At 37.9% G+C, this 25,501-nt stretch overlaps 2 protein-coding genes and 1 long non-coding RNA gene across 5 annotated transcripts in view; 1 reads left to right on the top strand and 2 right to left on the bottom strand.

The window, feature by feature from the left end:
• The window catches only part of ccdc149a (coiled-coil domain containing 149a), a 36,405-nt gene extending 33,683 nt beyond the window's left edge, over nt 1-2,722 (bottom strand). For all 3 annotated transcript variants that reach the window (XM_067401352.1, XM_067401353.1, XM_067401354.1), the window contains exon 1: nt 2,554-2,722. In XM_067401352.1, coding sequence (XP_067257453.1) covers nt 2,554-2,604 — 51 coding nt within the window. In that variant the 5' untranslated portion in view covers nt 2,605-2,722. The remainder of the gene's footprint in view (nt 1-2,553) is intronic.
• A 1,528-nt stretch (nt 2,723-4,250) lies between these two features.
• Nucleotides 4,251-9,947, bottom strand: LOC137030861 (probable serine/threonine-protein kinase irlE). The gene is made up of 7 exons (XM_067401351.1): nt 9,767-9,947; nt 6,652-8,635; nt 6,414-6,577; nt 5,609-5,829; nt 5,320-5,449; nt 4,949-5,049; nt 4,251-4,720 (listed from the first exon to the last, which is right to left on the bottom strand). The coding sequence occupies exons 2-7, from the start codon at nt 8,609-8,611 to the stop codon at nt 4,594-4,596; spliced, it is 2,703 nt and encodes a 900-aa protein (XP_067257452.1). The 5' UTR covers nt 8,612-8,635; nt 9,767-9,947; the 3' UTR covers nt 4,251-4,593.
• Nucleotides 9,948-11,938: 1,991 nt separating this feature from the next.
• On the top strand, nt 11,939-14,152 carry LOC137030860 (uncharacterized). Its single transcript, XR_010896465.1, has 3 exons — nt 11,939-12,439; nt 12,543-12,727; nt 12,872-14,152. It is a non-coding gene; the product is annotated as an uncharacterized lncRNA (long non-coding RNA).
• The last annotated feature ends 11,349 nt before the right edge of the window (nt 14,153-25,501 follow it).

The following is a 25,501-nucleotide window of genomic DNA, read 5'->3' as shown; positions in this document are numbered from 1 at the left end:
ATCAAAAGAAAGAGAGGACTCTACCCCGCTGATATGCTATCCACCCGCACTGAAGAAAAGATAAGTATGAAGGACTCACCTTAGAAGACACTTTCTTGCAGAAACACAGACACATATGTTCGGCTCCGAAGCGAAAAGCTGAAGAAGCAACGCACCTGCTGCTCATTAAATACCCGCGCTGTGAGGCAAGCAGCTGTTGCATATGATTGTATGCCAATGTGCATTGGCTCGTTTTAGTTACACTCGAAGCAGATTGACCTCTCTAGCGAGATTCCTATTCGTCGGTCTGACCGATGTACGTCGAACATGACTGACTGAATGGGAACTGCTGCAGTTACCCCAGTTCTCAAAAAACCCAACCTTGATCCCTCAGTTTTATCTAATTATCGTACGATTTCAAATTTACTGTTCATTATTACCAAATTACTGGAAAGCACTATTGCCTCTCATCTTCAGACTTTTCTAGTTGAACACAATGTCTTTGATGTTCCTTGCTATCTGGTTTTCGACCACTCCAAACTGCACTTGTAAAGGTACTGAATGATTTGCTACTATCTGCTGACTTTGGTTCTCTCTCTCTACTTTTGCTACTTGACCTTAGCTCCACCTTTGATGCTGTTTCCCATTATCTACTTATTTATCACCTTCAGATGTGGGTATTTCTGGTGCTGCTCTTTCTTGGTTTTCTTCTTATCTCTCTGACAGACAGTGCTACATTTCAGTGCAGGACTTTCAATCCCCTAATGCCCATTTGAAGCAAGGTGTCCCCCAAGGATTTGTTCTCGGCCCACTACTATTCATTTACATATTACATATTTACATATTACCACTGCATTAAATCTTGTACCGACATGGTTTTAATTACCATTTATATGCTGATGACATTCAAAATGTAAAATGTAAGTTCACCCACTCAAATCACCGGAATCTCTGCTTGTGTATATGAAATAAAAGAACGGTTAACCTCTCTCTCTTTTTTTTTTTTTTTAAATTAAACATAGACAAAACTGTTGGAACTCACTAGCAGAATTCCTAATGACCTTTCCTTTGAAATAACTGGTACTCTCATTAAATCATCTAATAAATGTTAAAAACATTATTATTTTCAATTCATCTTTTTCCTTTCAGCCCCATATCAACTCTGTTACCAAATCAGCATTCTTTCATTTACGCCGCATTGCCCAGCTCTGTCATTTCATTTCTTGGCTCCCCGGTATCTCTGTGAACTACTCCTCCATTACAATCCAACTCGCTCAATACGCTCTTCCGATTCTGGCCTTCTCAGTAACCCTCAGTATCACCTCGCTTCGATGGGGGGTAGATCATTCAGCGTTGATACACCACAATTATGGAATTCTATCCCGCTATCACTCCACTGTGTCAATAATATCTCTGAATTTAAATCACTACTCAAAACCCATCTGTTCTCTAAATGTTTTCAGTAATCAGTTGTAAGTTATTTCTTACTTTTATGTTGTTCTTTGTATGTTTTCTTTTGCATTTTGTGTCCTGTTTTCATTGTGCTTTATTCTAATTTTTCATTTTGCTGTTGATTGTCATTTCTGTTAATTGCTTTAGTGTTATTCTTTCCAAGTGTGACTGTAATGTAATGCGACCCTGAGCTATATAAATAAAAACTATATTTTATTTATATATATTTATTTATTTATTTATTTATTATGTAGCATTATTTCACAAAGCTAAAGTCAGACCATGTTCTGCTTCAAATGTTGATTGCCTCTAATATAGATAGTTCAGCCTGTAATAGAGCAAATAAAAATCTTGTCCATGTACTCATATGAATAGATTTCTTTTACTTGTATTATTAGCTAATTTATTTATTTGATTTAGTTTTGTTATAAAGATATTTCAATTTCACAAAGAAGTATGCAGCAGTCTGAGAAATATAATATTATAAGAAAATAATAAGACGACACTTTCTCATTTACAATTTGTCTTAAATCTAATTTTGTTAATGAAAAAAAATCATGAGAATAGCTGGTCCTTTGTGGTTACTGATTTCTCATGGCTGGTCAACTCTAAATGATCAATTAGCTGCTGTTGAGACTAATAAGAGCTGGTAGTTCACCTTGGATCAGCAGCAAACCAGCTATTTAAAAAGATGTTTTAAAAACCTGGTTCTACACCAGAGAGCATCAACAAACTTAAAAGGGGGCTTTAAAATGACTTAAAATTATTTAAAATCAGACAAAACAAGCATTACAATAAGCTAAAACAACTACAAATCAAGATATTTCTCATTTTAATTCATACCCTCAACAACATTTCTTTTTTCAATGAAAAACCAGGGTTTTCCACAGTCTTGGAAAACCTGCATAGGAGGTAACGTTAATTTTTAAAATATAATTTAAAACAGAATATATGTGGCCTAGTTTCTAGATATTAGATTATGTTTTTTTAAACCTCACTACCAAAGCACATTCTACTTGAATCAAACGCTTGAGTTCAGGTGGTTGGCAGCGATACAGTACCATATGGAAACAGCCGTCATCATTTATCATCATAGTGTTTTAGTAAAGCAGCAGCACTCACCTCGCTCACCAAACCTTGCCAGTCACTTTCACTTCTTTTGGACGAGTTCATTTCTTCCTGCGTTTGGCGATGATATTTAATGTAATGCAAATATAAAGCTAGTATTTTCGCGAGCTTTATGGAGAGGCAGAAACTTCACCCTTCCTCTCAGTCAGTGTTTACTCTCTGGGTCAGCTGGTGCACAAGATCCGGGTTTGTGAAACATTGAACCAGCATCGATATTAAGAATATAAGCGATGGCGTGGCGATCAACTGTTAATGTCTAGTAGCGAATTTATCAAACAATGTGCAATAAAAGTGTATAGTTTCTCTTTTTTATTATTGTAGAGAGGCATTGTACATGTCCGACCAGTAGATGGCGAACACGAATTATGGGAAACGTATAAGACAGGCAATTTGAGATGAGTAACGTTAGTTTTAAAACAGCTGAATAGTCAGTGTATATTTTATACATATTTGCATAAAAACAGCCGTTAATACATAACAAACTTCTTTGAATCCAATTCTTCAATGCCGTCAAACGATTAAAAAACTGCTGTACAAGAACAGTTCCTCAGGGGCTCAAATGTAAAAAAGTAAGGTGTATAAATGCATTATTTTTAATGTTTTTGAAAGAAGACTCTTATGCCCATCAAGCCTGCATTTACATTTATTTGATAAAAAAAAAAAAAAAAAAAAAAAAACAGTAATATTGTGAAATTTAAAATAATGGCTTTATATTTTAATATACATTTAGAAGTTTGGGGTCAGTCATTTTCTTTCTTTGTTTCTTTCTTTGTTTCTTTCTTTCTTTTATGCAAGGATGTGCTAAATTGATTTAAAAAAGTGAAATATAATTTATATTTTGAATACTGTTCTTTTTAACTTGTTATTCATCATCAATGAATCCTGAAAAAAGTATAAGTTCCAATATATATATATATATATATATATATATATATATATATATATATATATATATATATATATATATATATATAAAGCAGCACAACTGTTTCCATCTGAAGGATCATGTGACACTGAAGACTTGAGTAATGATGCTGAAATCCTTTTTATGTTTTTTTTCTGTATTTTTGATTGAATAAATGCAGGCTTGATGAGCATAAAAGACTTTATTTATTTTTATTTTTTTTAAATAGTTATATTTGTACTGTACATAGTATAAAAATGATAGTATAATAAAGTCCTTTCACTTAACCATTTTGTGTTCTTGTCAGCCTACACTTCACCTAATAGGCCTATAGGTGACCCATAGGCTTCTTTCAACCAACTATGATAGTTTGATCAAATTGTAAACGGTGTATCAATATATACATAGGCTAAATAAAAGTGACATGAATACTACTTACCATTAATGTGACTTTTGATGCTGCATGGTTTTGTGTGTAGTGCTTTGTAGTCAATCAACATCCATTGTTTCAACAAAGCAGGTTCAGATCGCTTTATAAATGTAGATTCAATAATTTCTTATAATTTGTTCAGTATTAATTTTAATTACCAGTTAATTCAATAGCAAATCATAGATGATACAACAGATGTTTCTGCATGGGTGTTTTAAAGTACTGTAATGTGCAATTGTCATATACAGTATTATGTAACCAAGTTGACCCAAAACTATTTACTTCCTGTTAAATCTGTCCAGAGTTATGAAAAGGTGTGATAATGATAAATTAATATATGACACTGTTTTTCTGCCAATCACTTATGTTATTTTATTTTTCACCCAAAAAAGAGCAGCAAACACCACAACAGCATGTTTTGCAGCACTGAATGTTTCATGATTCATGAGGTACAATTGCATGCAATTACAAAATATTTTAAATTTAGTATATATGTTTCCAAATTATATATTTTATAGCTTTATGTAACAAAATGATTTGTTGAAAGATTAAATAAACTGTTTTTTGTTTTTTTTCATTAGTAACTAAGAGCAAACCTAAAATATGATAGCTTTACTCAGTGTCAGTGAACAATTTTGTGTCAGTCATTATGCTGAAATTATTGTTGACTACAAAATTACATTTTATTTCAGATTTACATTCATGATGCTGAGTTCATCATGACACTTTCTCTGGTGTTCCACCCTTTCTCCTTGGCAAACAGGTACACACTCCCAAAAAGATCAGGGAATGTAGTCATCAGGTTGATTTTCACAGCATCTTCTATACTGTGGAGAGAACATCACACAAACAACACAATTATTGTACAAGAAAGTCTTAGTTAAAAACGAATTTCTTACAAATCTATGACACTTTTTCCTTTTGGCTGTTGATCATAATTGATCAGTTGTTGCATTATTTGTACTCCGCCTTGCGTTGTAAACACATTATCAGCTTGGGTTGTGCATTATTTTTCATAATTTAACAGTCCGTTGTTAATTATTTATGTAACTCACTAATGCTCGTGTAGGTTGCGTATGAAACGCAGCAGGCCCAGTGTGTTCTCAGGATAGACTTTCTTCTTCCCATCCAGTTGCTGGACAAGCTCAGAGGGCAACTGAGAAAAAGATATTTTGACACATAAAAAAAAGCAAAAAAACAAAAATTAAGCTACAATGTATTATGGCTAAGTTTAACAATGATAGTAAGTTAAATTATATGTCTTAATCTGGCCAATAATAACAGGTTTTTCTGATTGTTTTTTCACTTCAAGTTGCTCCCATGTGTCTGATGAAGCACCAGTCAAAGAAGAATATAAACTGCCGGACAAAGGAACTTAATTGTATGTATTCATAAGTTATATGGACTGTATTGAGGTTTTACTTACTTTAGATTTCCATTCAGAAAAGCTTTTCCCCTCTGTGTGTTTTGCAATGGCATCAATGAGCTCCTTATCTGAATTACGACAGTTTTCGGCCTCTTTCTCATTTCCCAAAAATTTCAGATACCGCACTCTCCTGAAACAATTTCAGAAACATTATATATTAGGATATATATTACAATATATAGGAATATATTGGAATTAATGGTTCATGGGCACTCTGGACTTTTTCAGTCAGGTTTCATACTGTATTTCACCTGTCAAATGTCATCGATCATCAAAGATAATATTCTACCTTTCATTAGTCCAGAAGAAGGGGTGAGCAAGGGTCTGCTCCACGGTTGGTCTCTCTTCTGGATTTTCATTGATCATCCACTCGACGAGATCTTTCGCTAAATCATCATCCAGATGTTCCAGTGAGTATTTTCCTTGTAAAATTTTGTACTCACAGTCCACATCTTCACCGAATGGATGGTGTCCTCCAGAGAGAATGTAGTACACTAACATCCCAGCAACCTGCAAACAGGTTACAGTTACCACTAAATCAGAATTTTTGTAAATACCAGGTCTGTGTATGTTGCATTCATTAGTTTTTTATTTAGTATTGAAAGCAGAAAAATTAGAAAAATGCGCCAAGTATTTGGCTTGATTTCTCATTTTTATATTCAGGGATAGAAAATAGACAAACAGCTTGAATATTTGATTTCCAAGTGTGGGCAAGTATAAAATGCCCCTTTCCGATGATTGTTCAACCAAAGATCGAACCGTTTCATCATCAATAATAGTCATCCACTGTTATAGTTGTGCAGATTCTAAAGCGATTTTTGCAACTACATTTCATCTTATTCATCAAACAACCAGACTAATGAATGACTTGACACAAACCATAGCAGCAGTTAGACTTGCACAGAACTGAGAAAAATATGATTAGAAATAAGTCAAATTCTTGTTTGTTTTTTTATTTTCTGCTTTTGTTTTGGTTTTGTTAAAACTGCAATTATCTTATTTTTCTGCTTTCAACATTAAATAAACAAACTAATGAATGCAACGTACACTGATTGAATAGACTTTGAGTTAATAGTTTAATATTGAAAACGCACCTGAATGTCAGAGCTCCTCTTGTACCCAGTGTTGACTTCCTCCTTTATGGTCTCCTTTGCCTTCCAGCATCTAGTTCCAGCAATTCTTGTTTGTATGGTGGTTTCACCCTGTTTCAGTCGCCGACTTATGCCAAAATCTGCCAATTTAGCCTTTCCTTTTATGTCTATAACAAACATAAAGTTCAGATTATTTCAAGGGGATATTTTTTTTTTTTAAATACTCAGGTTTAGCTCCTACCAATCAGAACATTCTGGGGTTTGATGTCCCGATGAAGCACTTTGGTCTGCGGTTGGTGTAAAACCTGTAAACTGCAGAGAACTTCTTTCACCAGCTTCTTCAGAACCAAACTTCTCTCAGCGCTATCATCTGGTAAATGCTCTTGGATATATTCCTCCAGTGTGTACTCACAAAGCTGAAGAGCAAGATATCCAAAATGGTCATCTTCAGCAAAGTCCACATATCGCACAATGGAGGGATTATCAAGTTGTGGAAGTCGTAGAAATTCCTCCTCATTCTTGAGGACCTGATAATTGGACTTAATCATTCGTTTCACAGCCACCTCTGTGCCATCATCCCTCAAACCAAGAAAAACTTCTGTTCCATCGCTTCCTTTAGCAATCTGAAATTCATCTCTGAGTACAAGAGTAAGCCTACCGTTTCCCAGCCTATAGGTATTGCTAACATCCATGTTAGCTAGCTTCTCAAGCTTGGGTCTCCAACGACAGCTGGTCTGAACCCACCTTCTTGAGATATTTGGATTCTCAGCAGGAGGTGTAAATGGCTGCACAGTTGAGTTTGATTCCTCAATGGATTTCACTACAGTGTCTGGAAACAGTTCCTCTTTATGTAGCAGCTCACCTTCTTGTGATCCCACTTCTTGCTGGATTTTTTTCTTCTTTTTCTTTTTTTTCCTGCTCTTCAAAGGAGCAGCCGTCTCCTCGTGTAAACCATCCCTTGCACCTGATGGATGTTTGAGTGATATGTTCAGGTTTTGTAGCTTTTTGTTTATGGCTTCATCTTCTATCTCTGCAGTGTTAAGTATCATCTCTGGGACTGAAGACAATCCACATGATGCCACAAGTTCAGGACTGAAGTCATTTATGTCAGCAAAGAAACTATATGTCCACATTCCAATTAAACTTGAATAATCAGGAAGTGTGAGAGGTAACAGACTTTTGCATAACTTCTCATAGACAGAATGGTTTAATCTCAGTTTCTGCTCAGACGTCTTCTGCATCATGACATTGAGTATTTTGAGTATCAAAAGATTGACTGTTGCACCATTTGAATTTCCAAAGTACTGAAGACTGTTTGTTAAAATTGGCACAAGTTCACTGAATACCTGAGGAGAGATGCTTTCACTGACACACAAAGCAATTTTTAAGCAGTTCAGTGCAATTGGCAAGTGTTCCTGAAGGATTCTTGGAAAGCGCTTGATGAGTCCCTCAATGTATCTGTCTGCACTCTTTGTATCTTTCAACCACTTGATGGCGCTCTGATGGTACTGCTCTGCACCACGACAAACAACACCAAAGTAGAGCTCAAAATAAATCAAATTATCAAAAGGATCCTCTTGAAAGAAATGATCCTTATAGACTCTGTAAACTTCTGTCTGGTCTTTCATCAGTACAGCACAATTAAAAGAGAAAGATATAAGTACTTTGTCAGACACTTCACCCTGTGAAAATAGTCGAAGAATCATTCTCTCAACCTTTTTATCAAGTTCTGGATTCATCCCATAGTTCCTTGCAGGAGAAGCTCCAGCCTCTATAAGTGCTTTCACAATGTCTTCACGGTCACGATCAACAGCATACTGAAATGGAGTAAATCTTTGTAATCCATTTCCATCTGGGTTAGCTTTTGCTGCAAGTAATCTTTTCACAATACTCAATGGAACTCCAGTTGTGAAAGCAGCATAATGTAGAGGTGTTAGTCCATTTGTTGAGTGTTTGTTAGGATCAGCTGACTCTTCAAGTAGATAAGAGCAGATTTCTTCATTTCTGCATATAACTGCTGCTGTTAATGGTGTAACATCATTCCAGACTTCAGAAGAGTACAAACCATTAATATCTCTGCCTTTTAAAAATTTCCATAGTCTCTCTGCCTTGTTGTCTATGCTGCATTTTATTATGCGGTCTGTTTTTCTAGGTCCTGCTGGAACTGGAACCGGAACTGCTACTTGGAACTGGAATGCCATGGATCTTCAAATACTCATTACAATCTGTGAAAATATGTTAACTTCTTTTCTTATTTCTTTACATTGATAATAAACACACTGTTAATCTTTACAAAGTTTTTTAGTCATAGTTTTTGTGTTTAGATGAAAGACTATCAATTCTGTTAATATGTTGTCATATGCATTAATCTCAGTACATTTTACTCTGATTAAAATGGCATTATTTTCAATAAAAAAAATGTGTGATTAAATAATTTTGATAAAATGTAAACATTTTGAAAATATATAAATATTTACTATTAAAACATTCAAACTAAAGATTCATAAACATAAAAATAACATGAAACTGTTCTTGTGAAATAATGGCATGTGAGAACAATCAATTATTATTTTGGTGTTAAAAATATTCTTGCTTTAAGAACATTATTATGTTTCATGTTTTACAGACTGTTTATGATATTGCACTTTGTGTAATCACACTTGTTGCAGAAATGTAAAAACTTAAGTTACACATTTTGACTAGCACACAGGCCTACTCTAACTGTGCTTTCACTTTTGTTGTTTGTCCAAGTTCAAAGAGCAGAGAAATCCCTAACATAAGAGGATCAAACCAGAACATATAATAATTGGAATTCTTAATAACCAATTCTTTAACTTTTACTTGGTTTCCCTCTTCTTCAGTCTTTATAGTTACATCGTTGTCTACAATAATATAGATTTTAAAATATACGCTAGTTTGCATGTTTTCATGAAAATGAAACTCGGGGATGGGCGGACCGATCTCGAAGAGCTACTTTCGGTGATGGTCCTCACATAACGAATGATAAATTACAAATTAAAGAATTTCAGTTTATATTTAACCAAGAAAATGCGTATCACAATAGAAAAAGAAAAGGTTGTAAGCTACAATGGCTGCGGCACATGCAGTCGATAGCAGTGCTTATTACAGATAGTATTAGTATTTTCTGAAGTTGCTTTACATCGAGTAGCCACGAACGGAAATGTGCCATTTAATATCACTGGTTTGTGTATTGTTTGTTATAAGTTTAAATTAAAAGTTGCTAAAAGACTGGCAGTGATCTGTGATTGCTGATAAATGCTCAACAAAACTGAAGTTGGATAATTGTTAAAATTACGGCTTTCAAATATAATGTTACTTAAATGGTTATAGCCTACCTGTTTTACTCCGAGAAATCGCAAAAAAACTTTACATTCAAAAGAGATCTGCATTTGGTATCTATCGTTGATGCCAGGATAGTAGGCTACTTGGTATCCGATAAAAAGCGGTAAGTAAGCGCCAGGTCTTCCTGGTTCTTACACACCTGTATAGCCTACGTCATCCACCCCACGAAAGGGTGTTACACTAGGACAGTTGTTGCAGTCGATTCTGTTCCCTTTGGAATGTGTGTTCCCCCTGCTGACTGCGCATGCGCCATGAAACACCGCTGGATGGACGGAAAGCGAAGGAGGACAAAAATATTGGCGCTACGTTTAAATGTCTTGCACTGTAGCATAATAAAATGATTCAGTCCAGTTTTATTTCTGTGAATTAAATTAATCTTGGACTTGTTCATAGTTTATGTATTATGCCTGAATTTATAAATTTGAATTGTGCCAACACAAATTAGCTTATGTCCAAACTTTATGCCTCATATTACCATTTAGCATTATTGCAAATTTGATTGTTCCCTTCAGAATCTGTGTTCCCCTTTTCACAAGCATGGGAACCCAAAAGGTTCAAAAAACTATTTTTCCCCTCGAAGGTGGTATTTTTTTTTTAAGCATTTTTTATTTATTTATTTTATTTTTTTAAATCTTTATTCCTTTTCCAATTTAAAATGCACTACAGATTTTAATGCCATGTTTATTAAGGCTTTGGTTAGTACAGAAGCCTCCATTGCAGGCCTATTTGAACCACAAGGAGTTCACAGGTGATTTTAAATGGCAAATTTTATAAAAGAAAAGAGTTTACCCAAAGTGAAAATTGAGAAAAAAACCCTCCAAAAACAAAGGCTTCATAACTGAGTCATTTATTGCAAGAAACACATTTGTATTCTTTCTCTGTAGATGGATTGCCCACACATTTTAAATGGAACCACCGCCCGCAGTAGTCACAAGCAATCTGTCAACATAAAAGAACTTCAGAGTCTTCAAATGTTTCAGTCTCTCCTCCAGTGTCTTCAACTGTTTCTGCCTCTCCACAAAAGTGGCACAGTTCACTTAGGTCATCTATGGAGGTACAACACTAGTGAAGGTGCACACCAAAAAGCACATCAATGGTATTCATAAGTAGCCATACCAGATTGGTGTAGCAGTGTTAAAGCAATCTCCATTCTGAACCGTGTTATGTCTTGTGGCTCACTGGAGAAGTTTATTGTAGAATTTTGCACAATGTGTTCTGCAAACTGAAGTAATAAGACAAATTAACTTTAAAGTATTGTACCATTTCAATGGACATTTAATATTTTTATATAATGCTATCACACCTTCAAAGCAAACACGCCACATGAAATAGTGTCCCTCTGAAGTGGGTGAGGCAGGCTTTCACAAACCCAGTGTGAAACTGAGACACCTTTTGCCATCATCAGGGCTCTACAAACAAGAGTTTTCTTTCAAGCATACATGTTTCACAATAACACTACATCTGATTGTGTTGCATGAAAAATACCTTGTTGCCTCCAAACACTTTTTCTTCTTGATTGATTGATTTCATTAGTGCCCTTTGAAATTACACATTAATTTTGTTAAGAATGTTATATTGCACCCTTGCATCTTGCATGTGAAAAATATTAAAGAAGGCAATAATGACAACATATAATTGTATCCATATATATTTATTCATTTTTTTTTATATATAAGGAACAAAATATAACATAGTATCTGTTTCCCTTGTGACAATAATTTGAGGAACTCAAATTTTAGCATGTGTAGGCTACTTTGGAAACAGTGAACATTGTTAATACATTTTGTATACTGTTGTTGTATATCATAAACATGTCATCTCTGTATTTTTGCTATAATAATAATGCTAAAAAATAAAAATGCAGTAATATGAGGCATCAAGTTTGGACATAAGCTAATTTGTGTTGGCACAATTCAACTGAATAAATTCAGGCATAATAAAGTAAATACAGGCATAATACATAAACTATGAACAAGTCCAAGATTAATTCAATTCACAGAAATAAAACTGGACAGTGAGAATCATTTTATTATGCTACAGTGCAAGACATTTAAACGTAGCGCCAATATTTTTGTCCTTCTTCGCTTTCCGTTCATCCAGCGGTGTTTCATGGCGCATGCGCAGTCAGCAGGGGGAACACACATTCCAAAGGGAACAGAATCGACTGCAACACCGTTTCTCAAAACCAAGTTCGCAAACTTCGGACTCGCGTCCTTGGTAGTTCGGACTTGGCAAGTTCGACTCAGGAGAATGAACTCCCGTGGACGGGAGAACACAAATGGAACAGAAGCGTACTCGATAACGTCAGCTCGCTCTGGCTTCTCCGGTTATCTCTGCATGTATCTTTTAGCCAACAATTAAACGAAATGTAAATAGCCATATATAAAGTTGTGAAACATCACGTTGCCCTCAGCCAAAACGGAGCCAGCGGCAAACGTCAGAAGGACTAGCCGAGGTAAGGCTGCTCTCGGCTGGGCACATGAGCGCTGAGAGTCCGGTGATCGCCTGGATCTCACAACTCCGACAACGTCAGATCAAATTGTCAGAAATCTTTATCAATAAACCACAAATTTGAGCTTTAGCACATGCTTGCCTGAAAAACTCCTAAAACTACATAACAACATGTGAGGCAACTTCAGAGCCAATATCCTAATTCTGGAAATGAGGTAATTGGAGGTCTTTATCTTTAGGCTGTATTTAATTCACATTTGTGTGCCATTGTTTTGTGAATATCGTGTCAATTTAGATATTTTGACAAATCTGTTGCAGATGATAAGAGCCCTGTTGCGTGCACAGGGTGTGCTTGTTACACGGTCCAGGGTGCGTGAGATGTTGACAAGGGTCAGTCCTACTGCTGCTGCAAGGAGATGGAGCCAGACAGTTGCAAGACGTGTTTATCATGTACCTTACCCCAATAGCTTGTGGCACATTGATGGGAACATGCGTCTCATAAGGTTATTATTACCAGACTTGTCATTTTTTTTTATATTTTGAAAAGAACTTCAGCAAGTAAAAAAAGTTTACAGCTATATTGTTTCCAGACTACTGTCAATAGTGTTATAATCTTCAAAGTAATATTTGTTTTTCAACCTTTCTAGATGAGGTTTTGTGATTCATGGTGCAATTGATGGATACTCCCGTCTGATTACTTACCTCAACTGCAGCACAGACAATCGTGCCACAACAGTCCTTTCTCAGTTTTTGAAAGCAACATGGCCTCTATGCCCTACCATCAAGAGTCAGATCTGACCATGGTGGTGAAAACATCCTTGTGGCTTTATTCATGCATCTAGTTCAAGGACTTGAACACAGAGGTTTCATAACCGGACAATCAGTTCACAATCAGAGAATTGAACGCCTTTGGTGTGATGTATTTTTTGCATGTGTTGCAGCACTTTTATCTTATGTTCTACTCCTTAGAGGATTCAGAGGTTCTAAACCCAGATGATGATGTCCACAGACTTTCACTGCATATTGTTTATCTTCCTGAGATTCAAAAAGACTGGAGCAGTTTAGACAGGCCTGGAACCTCCATCCGTTGCGAACAGAAAATAATCGCACACCAACTCAACTCTGGACAGAGGGCATGCTCAAAAACATTGCAACAGACAGCATAGCTGTCAACAATGTGTTTGGGGAAAATCCCTACAGTGACCAAAACATTGATGCCATCCTAGCGCAGTACGGAATTCAAACACTGCCTACACTTGATGAGGAAGAGTTCCCAGCTGTTAATGTAGAGCCACCTCAACTCATCCGTACTCAGCAACAACAGATATCTGTACACAATGCAATCCAACACCTTTCTGATCTAAAGACAAAATATCAGGCTTGCTGTACTGCAATTATCAGTATTTTGCAAACTCAGGTATAGTCTAATTCCAAGCCCAGAGATAAAAGTTTATTGGCTGCATATATTATCCAGGACTGAAAGACATTTTTAGTTTCAACAGCTTTAAGTTACATTTTCTGTTAAAATAAGGTGGTATGGGTAGTGCAGCTGCAGCTGATGGCGCTAATGCCAGGTGTGCTAGATTTGGCAGCAGCTAACAACACTGTTGGTGCTGTGTTATGTTTTATTGTCTTTTTTTTTTTTTTGTAGTACTGTTGGCTGACAATATTCGTTTTGTTCCTTTCTACTCCCATTGTTATAATTCGTAGAAAAAGTGGAAAAGCATCTAATTAGTATGAATGAGATTTAAATGTTGAATAAAACTCGTAATGTATGAAAAACGTGAAACATCTTAAGGTTTAAATGGAATATGAATCAATAGACAAGATCTGAAAATGCATGAAAAAGAAAATTCAATATGAATGTTTGGAAAAGTGGAGAAGGATCTAACTATTTTGAATGGGATGAAAAGATGAATAAAAAAAAGATGAATAAACTGGTAATGTATGAAAAACAGAATGTTTAATGGCTTGAATGAGAATTTTAGATTACCAGTTGAGAGAGGTTTAACTGCCAAAAATACCTTAACATCAATCCACTAATCAGAACGGAGACTGAGTTGTGATGGGGACAGGTTACTACGATAAGCTGTTTAGGCTGACATCCAGCAAACCAGCCAGACCTTTAGTTTGCCTTCTCTGTATTCACTGTGTATTCATCAACATGTACATAAACCAAACATATTGGCTGTAATATGTGATTTCATCAAACTCATTGATGAATAAGCCCAATAATTATAAGCCCAATAATTCCTTACAGTTGGTTTATAAAGGATATCTAATTCATTAGATCAACCTCAGTGTCATCATAGTAACCATGAACTATAAGCCCAATATGTCTCATAAAACCTAAAGAAAATATAAAATTTTCAAAACAAGTAAAACAAATTTATAACTTATTAACAAAAATAATTTAAAGCAAAAAAAACTACAAGTTTGAGTTAGCTGAAAAACTCAATATTGAATAACCGCCAAATCAACTGAAGTGAACTGTTACTCATGCAAAATGAACAGGATTACTGAATCTTTTTTTTTTTTTTTGAAGTGTATTAGATTCTATAATTAACATCTGAACCAGTGACTTTCTTCAACAGCATTCTATTCAATAACTTCTAAGCACAAATATAGCTCAAGTGAAAACTGAATTTCCAAGTTTTACACACAGTGACATCATGCAAGACCAAAGGTTGGAGCCTGCAATATTCCCTCTATCATGTATTGTTTGAAAGCTTCATAGGAAGAGTGCAGTGGCAGGCGGAGTACAAGAATACAAGTATTGGCTTCTGGGAATAGTCTGTTGCCCTCATGAAGGAACTGAATTTGTGGACGGTGTGGAAATCCCAGTGGAGGCACTGTTGAAGCTCCAGATGTAAACTCCAATACCTTCTCTAGGGTGACTGGACTGCATTCTCCTTCTGTAACATAAGAAATAGTAGTCTGAGAAACAGTATTCTGAGAAACAGTAATTCAGGCCCCTTAAAACACGTTGATTTTATTTTTAGCCCATGTCGCCAGCCCTAACCTTTTGTATGCGTTACTTTGGAGCAATTTGGAAGTTGCATGCTGACATCAAGGACTTTGTGGTGAATATCAACCACAAAAGCCTCAGTAAAGTACATTTTTGGTAAAGTATTACAAAACAATATGAACAAGTTTAAGGGAGCTACCCATGTTCACACAACCAGACTTCACAATGTCACTTCAACTATGGCATTATCAGCATTTATTTTCCTGCCAACCAAGACAACAAAATGACCACTAATAATTGTACTTATGAAGTCCATGTTATTATAACTTGTACAATAAATAGCATACCTTCAATATCAATTAACCAGTCACTCCAAAAGCATATTGTCATGTTTTCTCGTGCTCTCCTGTTGCTGCCTTGCGCAGAGAAGTCCACGTCAAATAAAGTGCATAGGTCCTTCGCCTGTAGTGGAATCTCCTCACTGACAAACATGTTGTAGAACACTTCTGTATTCTTCCTCAGCTCCTCCAGTAAACCAAGGGTTTTTAACCCCTCAACAAACCTATAAAAACCATGTTACAATGTGTGAATCACCCTGGGCCAATGAGTTTCATTTTTCGGACAGATAAGACAGGTGAGGCACCTACTGGTCCAGGGCAGTCGTCAATCTTCCATTGACAAAGAAGTCTGCAGCTGACTGGACAAGGGAGTCCTTCTCCTCCAGGCTGGACACATGTCTTAAGGCACCTATGCTGAGACTATCTGCTGCCTCTGCAATTGCACCGTTCGCCTCTCGGACCGTTGTTGCTTCCTGTATCTAAAAAGACAGACAGGAAAAAAAAGAAAAAAAAAAGAGAAAGAGATAGTGAGTCAGTGAGGGAGTCCAAAATTGGCTTGTAAAGATACCTTCCCAATATAAATTAGATGTTTAAGCAACATAGCACTCGTGTTCATGAGAATGTTCGTGGATATCCTAACGGCTGTGGTTCGGCCGCAGCCACAAGGCCGAAGGCTAAGGTAACCTGAACACGTTTTAAGCAATTCATAAATAGAAAGTTAAAAGAACATAGGGCTGTGTCACAGTACTGTACATTCAATGTATAACACCTTTCTCCTGCTTACTTTTATTAATTGTTCCCTGAAAGTATGGTCACCAACTTCATCCACCGTGGCCGGGCGTGTTGGTATCCCACAGATTTGATGGAAAAGCCTTTCGGAAAAGAAATGTGGACCGACTCCTCCATGGACCACACACACAGCAATCATTTTTGCCACCCACATGTAAAGTTTAGTTTGCAAAGCTAAAATTAAAGAAATAACAGTAAAATCTTGCTCTGCTGTAATGCTTGTTAATTTAATACCTTAAAATGCTATGATTAATATTAGTGCTACTACAAAACTTATTGCACCTTTCAAAACATGTTTCAAAAAAGTGTTTCAGTACATTAAAGAAACGAAGAATCATGGAAAAATCCTAACCAAGAGTTAACAAATTTTAAGGCAAAGTAACTAAAATAAAAATAACGATACAGACAACAAACAGGATGAAACCTGCCCAACACACAAAAAACAAACAAAATAAACAATAAATCAGACAGGAGAAATAAGGGAGCAATCATTTTTAAATTTTTAAATGAATTCTGCCAGTTGAATGAGGACAGTCCTAAGAATTTGGGCTTCCCTACCTTGAGTATCAAGAGACAACTGTCAGTCTTTCTCATGTCCCTCAAAGATATTTGACTGGTGGACAGCCCTCATCAACAGCCTTAGGTACTCTCTTGTCGGGCCGCCTTCATCAACTGCTCCTTCACCATTGTCATCTTCATCCACAAAGACAACATCCAATTTTGCTTCAGGGTTGAAGAACCTACGCTTGAATGCCCGCACGCTACACAGTAAAACATTATTGTGGTGTTCTTGAGTAAGCCACTAGAGGGAGCTCTTGTGTGACAGTGAGAAAGGACGAAAAAAGAAGTGAAGTAGTAGTGCATATGATGCGAGTAAATAATAAAAGATACTGAGTTCCAGTCACTGAGCTTGATAAGATTTATTTCGAGGCACTCAACATATTGGCGACGAAGATGGCTTTTAGTTTTGAGCCAACCCACCCACCCCGTTTCTGCAAACACCGGGAGAACCGCCGATTCCATTCAAAGCATGGATTAAAACTTTTGAAAATTTCTTGCTGGCCCTGGGAGAGGAGCTATCTACTGCTAGGAAGCGTGCTCTTCTGATACACTGCCTCGGAGCCGAGGGGCAAAGACTGTTCTACACCCTGAATGTGAGTCAACAGGGAGATGATACGTACGCTTTTGCGTTGAGTGCAATCCAGGACTTTTTTGTCCCTAAAGTGAATGTGGCTGCTGAACGTTACCGCTTCCGCCAACGAAGCCAACGCGCGGGCGAGACCACAGACCAATATGTCGCTGCTCTGCGTGAACTCGCTGCCACCTGCGAATTCGGCGCTATGGAGGACGAGATGATCCGCGACCAGCTGGTTGAAAAGACTAATTCAGCTCGCATTAAGGAACGGCTGCTGCTGGAAGTACCACTCGACCTTAAGAAAGCTGTGACTGTCGCGCGGCAAATAGAAACTGCAACAGCGGAGGCCAAAGCGATGATAACATCATCGGACAACTCAGTACAAGCAGTTCAACAACACAATAGGCCCCGACGGAGCAAAAGTAAAGTCAACACGATGCGCGGACCTCCCAAATCTACCCGTGCACTTACCTGCTACCGCTGTTGATCCGAGCAGCATGTAGCAGATTTTCCTGGATGCCCTGTTAAGGATGCGGTGTGCAGGAACTGTAACAAAAAAGGACATTATGCTAAGGCATGTCGTGGAAGCAAACGGGTGAGTGAAATTACAGTGCCTGAAGTGATCGTGTTAAATATTGAACATTCTGCTCGTGACTGTGGCAAAATAATGTGTACAGTACAAATAAGTGTAAGCACAGGACAAAAACAGGACATTCAGCTAATGGTAGATACTGGATCAGCTGTGTCCATATTACCAATGTCCATTTACACTGCATTGTTCAATCAAGCACCCCTCTCATCACCAAAACTCAGTCTAGTTAGTTTTGGGGGTGATGCAATTGAAGTGAAAGGATGCCTGCCGGCCAGCATTTCATATGGTGACCATTGTACTACTGCAGACCTGTACATCGTACAAAAGGGATCAGCTGTGCTGGACAGAGACCTCTTTACTGGACTGTGTTTACAATTATGTGATGGCCAGATCAGTACCGCCCAATGTGTAAATCCTGTCTCATCTGTGGCTGCAAGCTCTGAAAACAGACTCAGGTGTGCAAGAGGTTTTGTACATCGTGTCAAGATTCGGCCTGAGGTTCAGCCCATTCAACAAAAACTAGAGGTGTCTAAGGAATTAAAGAAGCTTGTACAACAGGATGTAATCGAGCCTGTGGATGCTTCTGAGTGGGTCTCCCCGATAGTGGTCACCAGAAAAAAAGACGGGGGGATTCGGCTCTGTGTCGACTTACGTGAGCCTAATAAAGCTATCGTAGTGGACTGTTTTCCTCTTCCGCATATGGAGGAGATGTTCGCAAACCTGTGTGGAGCAAGAATGTTTTCCACATTAGACCTCGAAAGTGCTTACCATCAGGTTGTGTTGCATGAGGACAGTCGAAACATTACTGCGTTTATTACGCATGATGGGTTATTTCGTTTTAAAAGAGTTCTGTATGGACTGGCCTCAGCTCCAAGCTGCTTCCAGAGGATGATGTCTGAAATCCTTAAAGGTCAGTCCGGAGTTCATTGCTACTTAGACGACATCATGGTCGCAGGAGCAACAGTCGAGGAACATGATGAAAACCTGCAATCCGTGCTGCAGCGAATCAACAAGGCAGGACTGAAACTGAACACAGCAAAGTGTCACTTCAGACAGCCAGAACTGTCATTTCTGGGCCACACGCTGTCTGGGAAGGGATTGCGGCCTGATGCTTCGCATGTCTCTGCAGTGGCAGACGCTCCGCCCCCAGCTGACAAGGTTAGTCTTCGTTCATTTCTGGGGCTTACGTCATGGTATTCTAAGTTTATACCAAACTATGCTACTGTGGTGGAGCCAATGCGCATGCTTTTACGAGGCTCTGTTCCATTCATGTGGTCACCTGAGGCTCAGGAGAGCTTTGAGACAGTAAAGAGACTGATTGTGAATAGTGCTGCCCTCACACTTTACAATCCAGAACTAACCACTATCGTGACCACAGACGCCTCAGACTATGGGATTGGAGGTGTTCTTACCCAGCTGCATGCAGACAACACAGAGAAAACAGTGGCATTTGCCTCACGCACCCTTACAGCAGCAGAAAGGAAGTACTCCACCGTAGAAAAGGAAGCACTAGCATGTGTTTGGGCCACAGAGAGATGGAGGACCTACCTGTGGGGACGACACTTCATACTGCGAACAGATCATAGCCCACTGACCACTCTTTTGACATCTAAGGGTCAAGGCAGAGCCGGTATGCGCATAGCCAGATGGTCAGCTAGACTGATGGCATTCACATATGACATTCAGTATAAGCCAGGGCATGAGAATGTGACTGTGAATGTACTGAACCTAGTCTGGAACATGATGTTGAAGTTGTAGCACTCACTTCTACGCTCACTGCAATAACCAGCTCTGAGTTCAAAGCAGCATGCGATTCTTGTCCTATTCAAGCCGAGCTACGCAGACTACTCACTTCAAGATGGCCAAAATGTGCAAAAGCACTGGATCGTGCTTTACAGCCATATTTTCAAGTACGCCATGAACTTTCACTCCAGGATAGTTGTGTGGTGCGTGGGACCAGCCGCCTCCTAGTTCCAGAATGTCTCCTGCCCAAGTTCATTGCGCTTGCACACGACACACATCAGGGCATTGTGAGGACGAAAAGGAGGCTGAGAGAACTATACTGGTGGCCTGGCATGGACGCACAAGTGGAAACAGCTGTCAAATCTTGTGTCACGTGTCAGTTACATGACAAATCGGCTGTCACACACATAATACCACTCCAACCTGTGCCATATCCTACTGACGCCTGGGAAAAAGTGGCCATAGACATCATGGGTCCTTTTGATGCAGCACCCGTGGACTTTCGCTTTGTAGTCACTCTGGTGGACTATTACAGTAAGTGGCCTGAAATGGCGTTTGTCTCACATCCTACCACCCAGTCCGTGATACAGTTCCTGTCTACTGTGTTTAGTAGAGAGGGGAATCCGAAGGAGCTGATTTGACAATGGAGTACAATTCACTTCATACGACTTCAAGCTGTTCTTGCAAAACAGAGGAGTTGTACACAGGACATCATCTGTCTATTACCCAAGAGCAAATGGGGAAGTCGAACGTTTCAATCGCAGCTTAAAGGATAGCTTACAGACTGCATCACTGGAAGGAAGAGGGTAGAAGGAGTTTACTAAAGACTTTCTGCAGGCATACCGTTCAACGCAGTGGTGTAGTCAGGGCCATACGCACGCATACGCCGTATGCTTACTTTTTGCTCAGGGCTGTTTGCGTATTACGACTTCTAAGGATCAGTATTTGCGTATACCCACTTGTTTTTGCTTCGAAAGTCCATAAAATAATGTCCTGTTATCTTCTCCTTTAACTGTGTGTCCAATGCTGTTGTGTAAACTCGCGATACTTTGTTGTAATTGGTGCATGAGCACTTCTGTCATTCTACCTTTTCCCGCTCATCATCGGCTAAAAACCAGGCTTCACAGTGCGTGTTCGCGCTGCAGTGAGAGACTCCGATCAAAGCCGCTCGGTGTTTTGAGCGGCGCATTGAGCGCAGTTCTCTCACTGCAGCGGTCTCGGCGTGAGAAATATGGTGGTGAGGAAATAAGACTATTCATTAATTATATAGCCTACATCATGCGTTCAGAGCTTTTATAAGCGCTAAGTTCCCGTACAAACTGAAAAGACCATCAGCGCAAATGAAGCCTTGTTTATTTAATGCATTAGTGCGCGAATCAAAAGCGAAACATACTAGGCTGCTACTATGAATCTTATTAAGCTCCAAAAGTGTGAAAAGATTTCCACGAGCCATCCCGACACTGATGATAAAATGTGTGATCCATTTGAATTCTATTGAGAGTTAAACACTTTATAACGCTATAGAGAAAGTCAAACGTGATCTAGACTGATGGACAAAATGAACAAAAGACTGAAAAGAGGACCACAAATCTTGCCCCAACATTTTTTTTTTTTTTTTTTTTTTTTTGCCCCAACATTTATTAGGGAGCTTTTTAAACTATTCATGACCCTCCCTTACTAGAATTTATATAGTTTTATAGTAATTATGGTAAATTTGGCTAACTTGTAGAATTCATAACCTATTAAGGGAATTCACTAGATTTATATTACATCTGTGACATCTTGTTTCTATAGGCTGTGTGTATAGGCTATTTTTCATAACAAATGCTTTTATAATGGAAAATGATAGTTTTACTTCTTAGAACACAATGAAGTAGAAAATTCTGTCAAACTGATAAGCTTACATAGTCATAAATAATATAAAACTGAGTTTACAGAGGTTACCGGGGAAACAGCTCTATTTCTGCTGCTCCATAAGCGCCACCTACTGACAGAGAGTGGTTTAAATTTTCATTCAGCCTGATTACTGTTTTTGTTTGTTTGTGACCACATTTTTATAATGTTAATAAATTAGATTTCGAATAATTGGCTTTTTTAACACCCTTTTGAATAAAATTAAACTTTAATTTCAGATATCACTTTTCACAGTGAATATAATTCCAAAGCAACATGTTTAAATAATAGTCAAACTGTAAAGCATTAAAAATGTCAACCAATTTTAGAATGCACTGTATTTATTTGTTTTTAATGAAGCATGTTACTAGTGAACAACAACATAAAATACAATTACTGTTGTGTTTTTGTATTTTTTTTTGGAGGGGTGGGGGGGGGTTAATAGTACACCATTTATTTTTTTAGGACTACACCACTGGTTCAACGCCACATGCCACAACACATTGCACACCAGCCGAGCTCTTGCATGGTAGACCCATGTTAACCAAAATTAACGTTTCGGGTCTTCACTTACCACCTGCAGGTAAACCGCTCTCACCTCAACAGCTTGCTTCACATGAGAAACAAGCAAAAAGTAAACAGTACAGTGACAGAAAACGCAGTGCAAAGCATGTCTCATTTCAATGTGGATCCTATGTCCATGTAAAGAGACCAGGAATTGTGCCAAAGACCCAGTCTAAATTTGGGAAACCCCTAAAGGTTGTGGGTCAGAAAGGACTGTACACATATAAACTGTCAGATGGACGATGCTGGAATGCATCTCACCTGGCACCTGCACTTGCTCCAAGCGGAACAGAGGAGTCCAGTGATTTGCCATTGTTTGACTCTGGGAACACTGCAGTTGCACGGTCTGTTCGGAGTAGGCGTGCGACTGTATGGACCCGGGATTATGTGATGTAAAATGTGATTTAACGCATTAATAATACATAATTTGTGTTTCTGCAGTTAAAGGAAAATAACATAGTGAATATTTTCGTGAGTATTGTCTGTGAGGGGTTATATTGAGAGTTTAATAATTGCATTATTAACATAAACATTTGTTCAACGAGGTTTTGATTCCAAATCGTACTGTTGGGAGTACGATTATCAAAAGGCTAAAAAGGAAAATGTTAAAAATGATACCTTTACTGGTATGTTTGTTCCATGGTTTGTTCTTAAGAGAGAGGGATATGTGGTGTTCTTGAGTAAGCCACTAGAGGGAGCTCTTGTGTGAGAGTGAGAAAGGACGAAAAAAGAAGTGAAGTAGTAGTGCATATGATGTGAGTAAATAATAAAATATGAGTTCCAGTCACTGAGCTTGATAAGATTTATTTCGAGGCACTCAATTATCCCTGCACACATTTATTTGGTTGCTTGTTGGACAGAAGCTTCCATCAACTTTGCTGACCATTTTTTTCAATATGGTCTGTAGATCAGTCCTGCAAACAACGAAGTTCATGCATTTTATTTTAACCACCTGATTAAAATGTAACAAGATATAGAAAATGAAACCCTTTACATATACTAAAAAAATATATAAAATCAAGTTAAATGAGAAAAACACACTCATCCACAGGTCCTCTAAGGTGATGTGTTGATACAGGAGACTGATTTTGTGAAACAGTCTCATCTTGTTCATCAAGAATAATGATTGGTTCTTGTGCAGATGAAGGAGAGAGTGATGGTTCATCATGAAGAGTCAGGATTTCTTGTGGTTGTGAGAATAGAGTGAGCGGTGGCTGGGTGGAGGGCTCAGACAGCAGTGAGCGGGTGGAGGGCTCAGACAGCAGTGGCTGGAAAGAGGGCACAGAGAGACTTGGCTGGGTGGAGGTCTCAGACAGTGATGACTGACCATGAGATGTATGGTGTAGGGCATAAGCTCCATTTTGTTGATCTGAGAGAATTTCCTGAAGACAAACATGCACAATACATGAGCTTGCACAAACCAAAACACATTCCGTTTTCATTTGAGTCTGGAAATAAAATGCAACACATTTACCTGTACATCCTTATTTGAAAACCAAAGCACATATAGAGTTGAGGATGCTTTTATGCCATAATCCATTATTAACCCGGAGGAACTGCTCTCAACTGATCTTGATGATGCGGCTTCTTGCACCACAAAGATTTCACTGGCAATATCATCTTGTCCCACAAAGTCAAACAAGATCTAAAAAGATGTGAAACAGTCAAGTTTTACAACCCACTGAACCACTGAGAAGACACTTGATATTTTCTCAAGCTGAACACTTATCACCTGGATTGGCTCCGACAAGCGAAATTTCCTCATATTGGTGTGTCCATTTGGATATTTAAATTTGATCAACACACCATCTGAGGGTTCCTCACATGCAGACATTCGCCGACGTCTTGCCTCAATAGCCTGAAATGTGATCTCTCATTAAAAAAAAAAAAAAAAACCTTCAGCTAGTTTATCAAACTTATTTATTATAAACAAACCTTTTGACGTCTTTCCTCACAAGCCTGATAGACTAGTTTCTTCCTCTCCTATTGAAAGATCACATTAAAAGTACGTATGCATTCTGTAAGAGTGTGTAAATCATACATAAATAGAACTTGGAAGTATTACCTTCTCTTGATCCACCAACAAACTTGTATTATACTCCTGGTCTTGCTGGGCACGTATTTCTCGCCATTCTTGAAGAGCCTAAAGTAAAGTGCATATAATATAATATAATATAATATAATATAATATAATATAATATAATATAATATAATATAATATAATATATAAAATGGCATTTCTCACAAATCACCATAAAATAGTACCCGCAAATAAAAAAAATACACACATACCATTTATTCTATACAGTGTCAAAATTGGTTACCTGATTTTCAACCACACTTTGAGCTTGGGTACTCTCAGCCACAGGTGCGGTCTCCTCTTGTACTGGAGTAATTGAGAGTGGTGGGAATGAATTCATGGATATGGCAGAGGATGTGGATGCCACCTGGTACTACACAGAAAATCCAAATGATCTCTCCTTCAGCAAGAGAACACACACTCATAGTGGAAACAAAATACATCATTAGAAAATATCAATAGGTAGAAAAATTACCAAAACTTATCCTAGGGAATGTAACTGCTCAGACATCACACAGAATAAATAGATACATCATAATACATATTTAAATAAAAATAAATAAATAAAAACAGTTTATATTTGTATTTACCACTCATCACTACAAAGTGCAGAGTGGACATAACAAAAATCATTAGATGTGCAATCATTTTAATATGGACCTGATCTGAAACCACTTGTGAGGTCTCATCTACTGCTGGAGCTGCGAGTGGTGGGAATGAATTCTGGGACATGGTAGAGGGTGGTGATGTTACCTAAGGGTAGAGAGGGTAACAGTTATAGGTATAGACATTACAGAGAACACATATTTATATGATTGTAGTATGATACAAATCCCTGTGTATAATTCCATACCTGCAAGACAGTGGCTCGTGGCACGATGTAAAGCCTGCTTTTGCCAACAACTGCTTTTAGTTCCTTCACAGAACTAACTTGCAATCTGGATCTTGCATCCTTTGCCTGTCCTTGCCAATTCAAAGCCTACCAAATTTAAACTGATGCGAGGGTAGTTCAGATAAACTCCAGTTTAACCCAATCTTTGAGTTTGTGCGTCCGGCCTCCGTTGACTCATGCACAGGTTTTCCTAAAAATGGAAGTGTAAACATCAATATAATCGGTTCCTAGTGGCAAACTCCTAGCATTCAGGACTCATATTTTCAGACATAATCATAGTGTT

The sequence above is a fragment of the Chanodichthys erythropterus genome, chromosome 11 (assembly GCF_024489055.1).
Source record: "Chanodichthys erythropterus isolate Z2021 chromosome 11, ASM2448905v1, whole genome shotgun sequence".
NCBI lineage: Eukaryota > Metazoa > Chordata > Actinopteri > Cypriniformes > Xenocyprididae > Chanodichthys > Chanodichthys erythropterus.
This window is presented reverse-complemented; position numbering and strand designations above follow the sequence as displayed.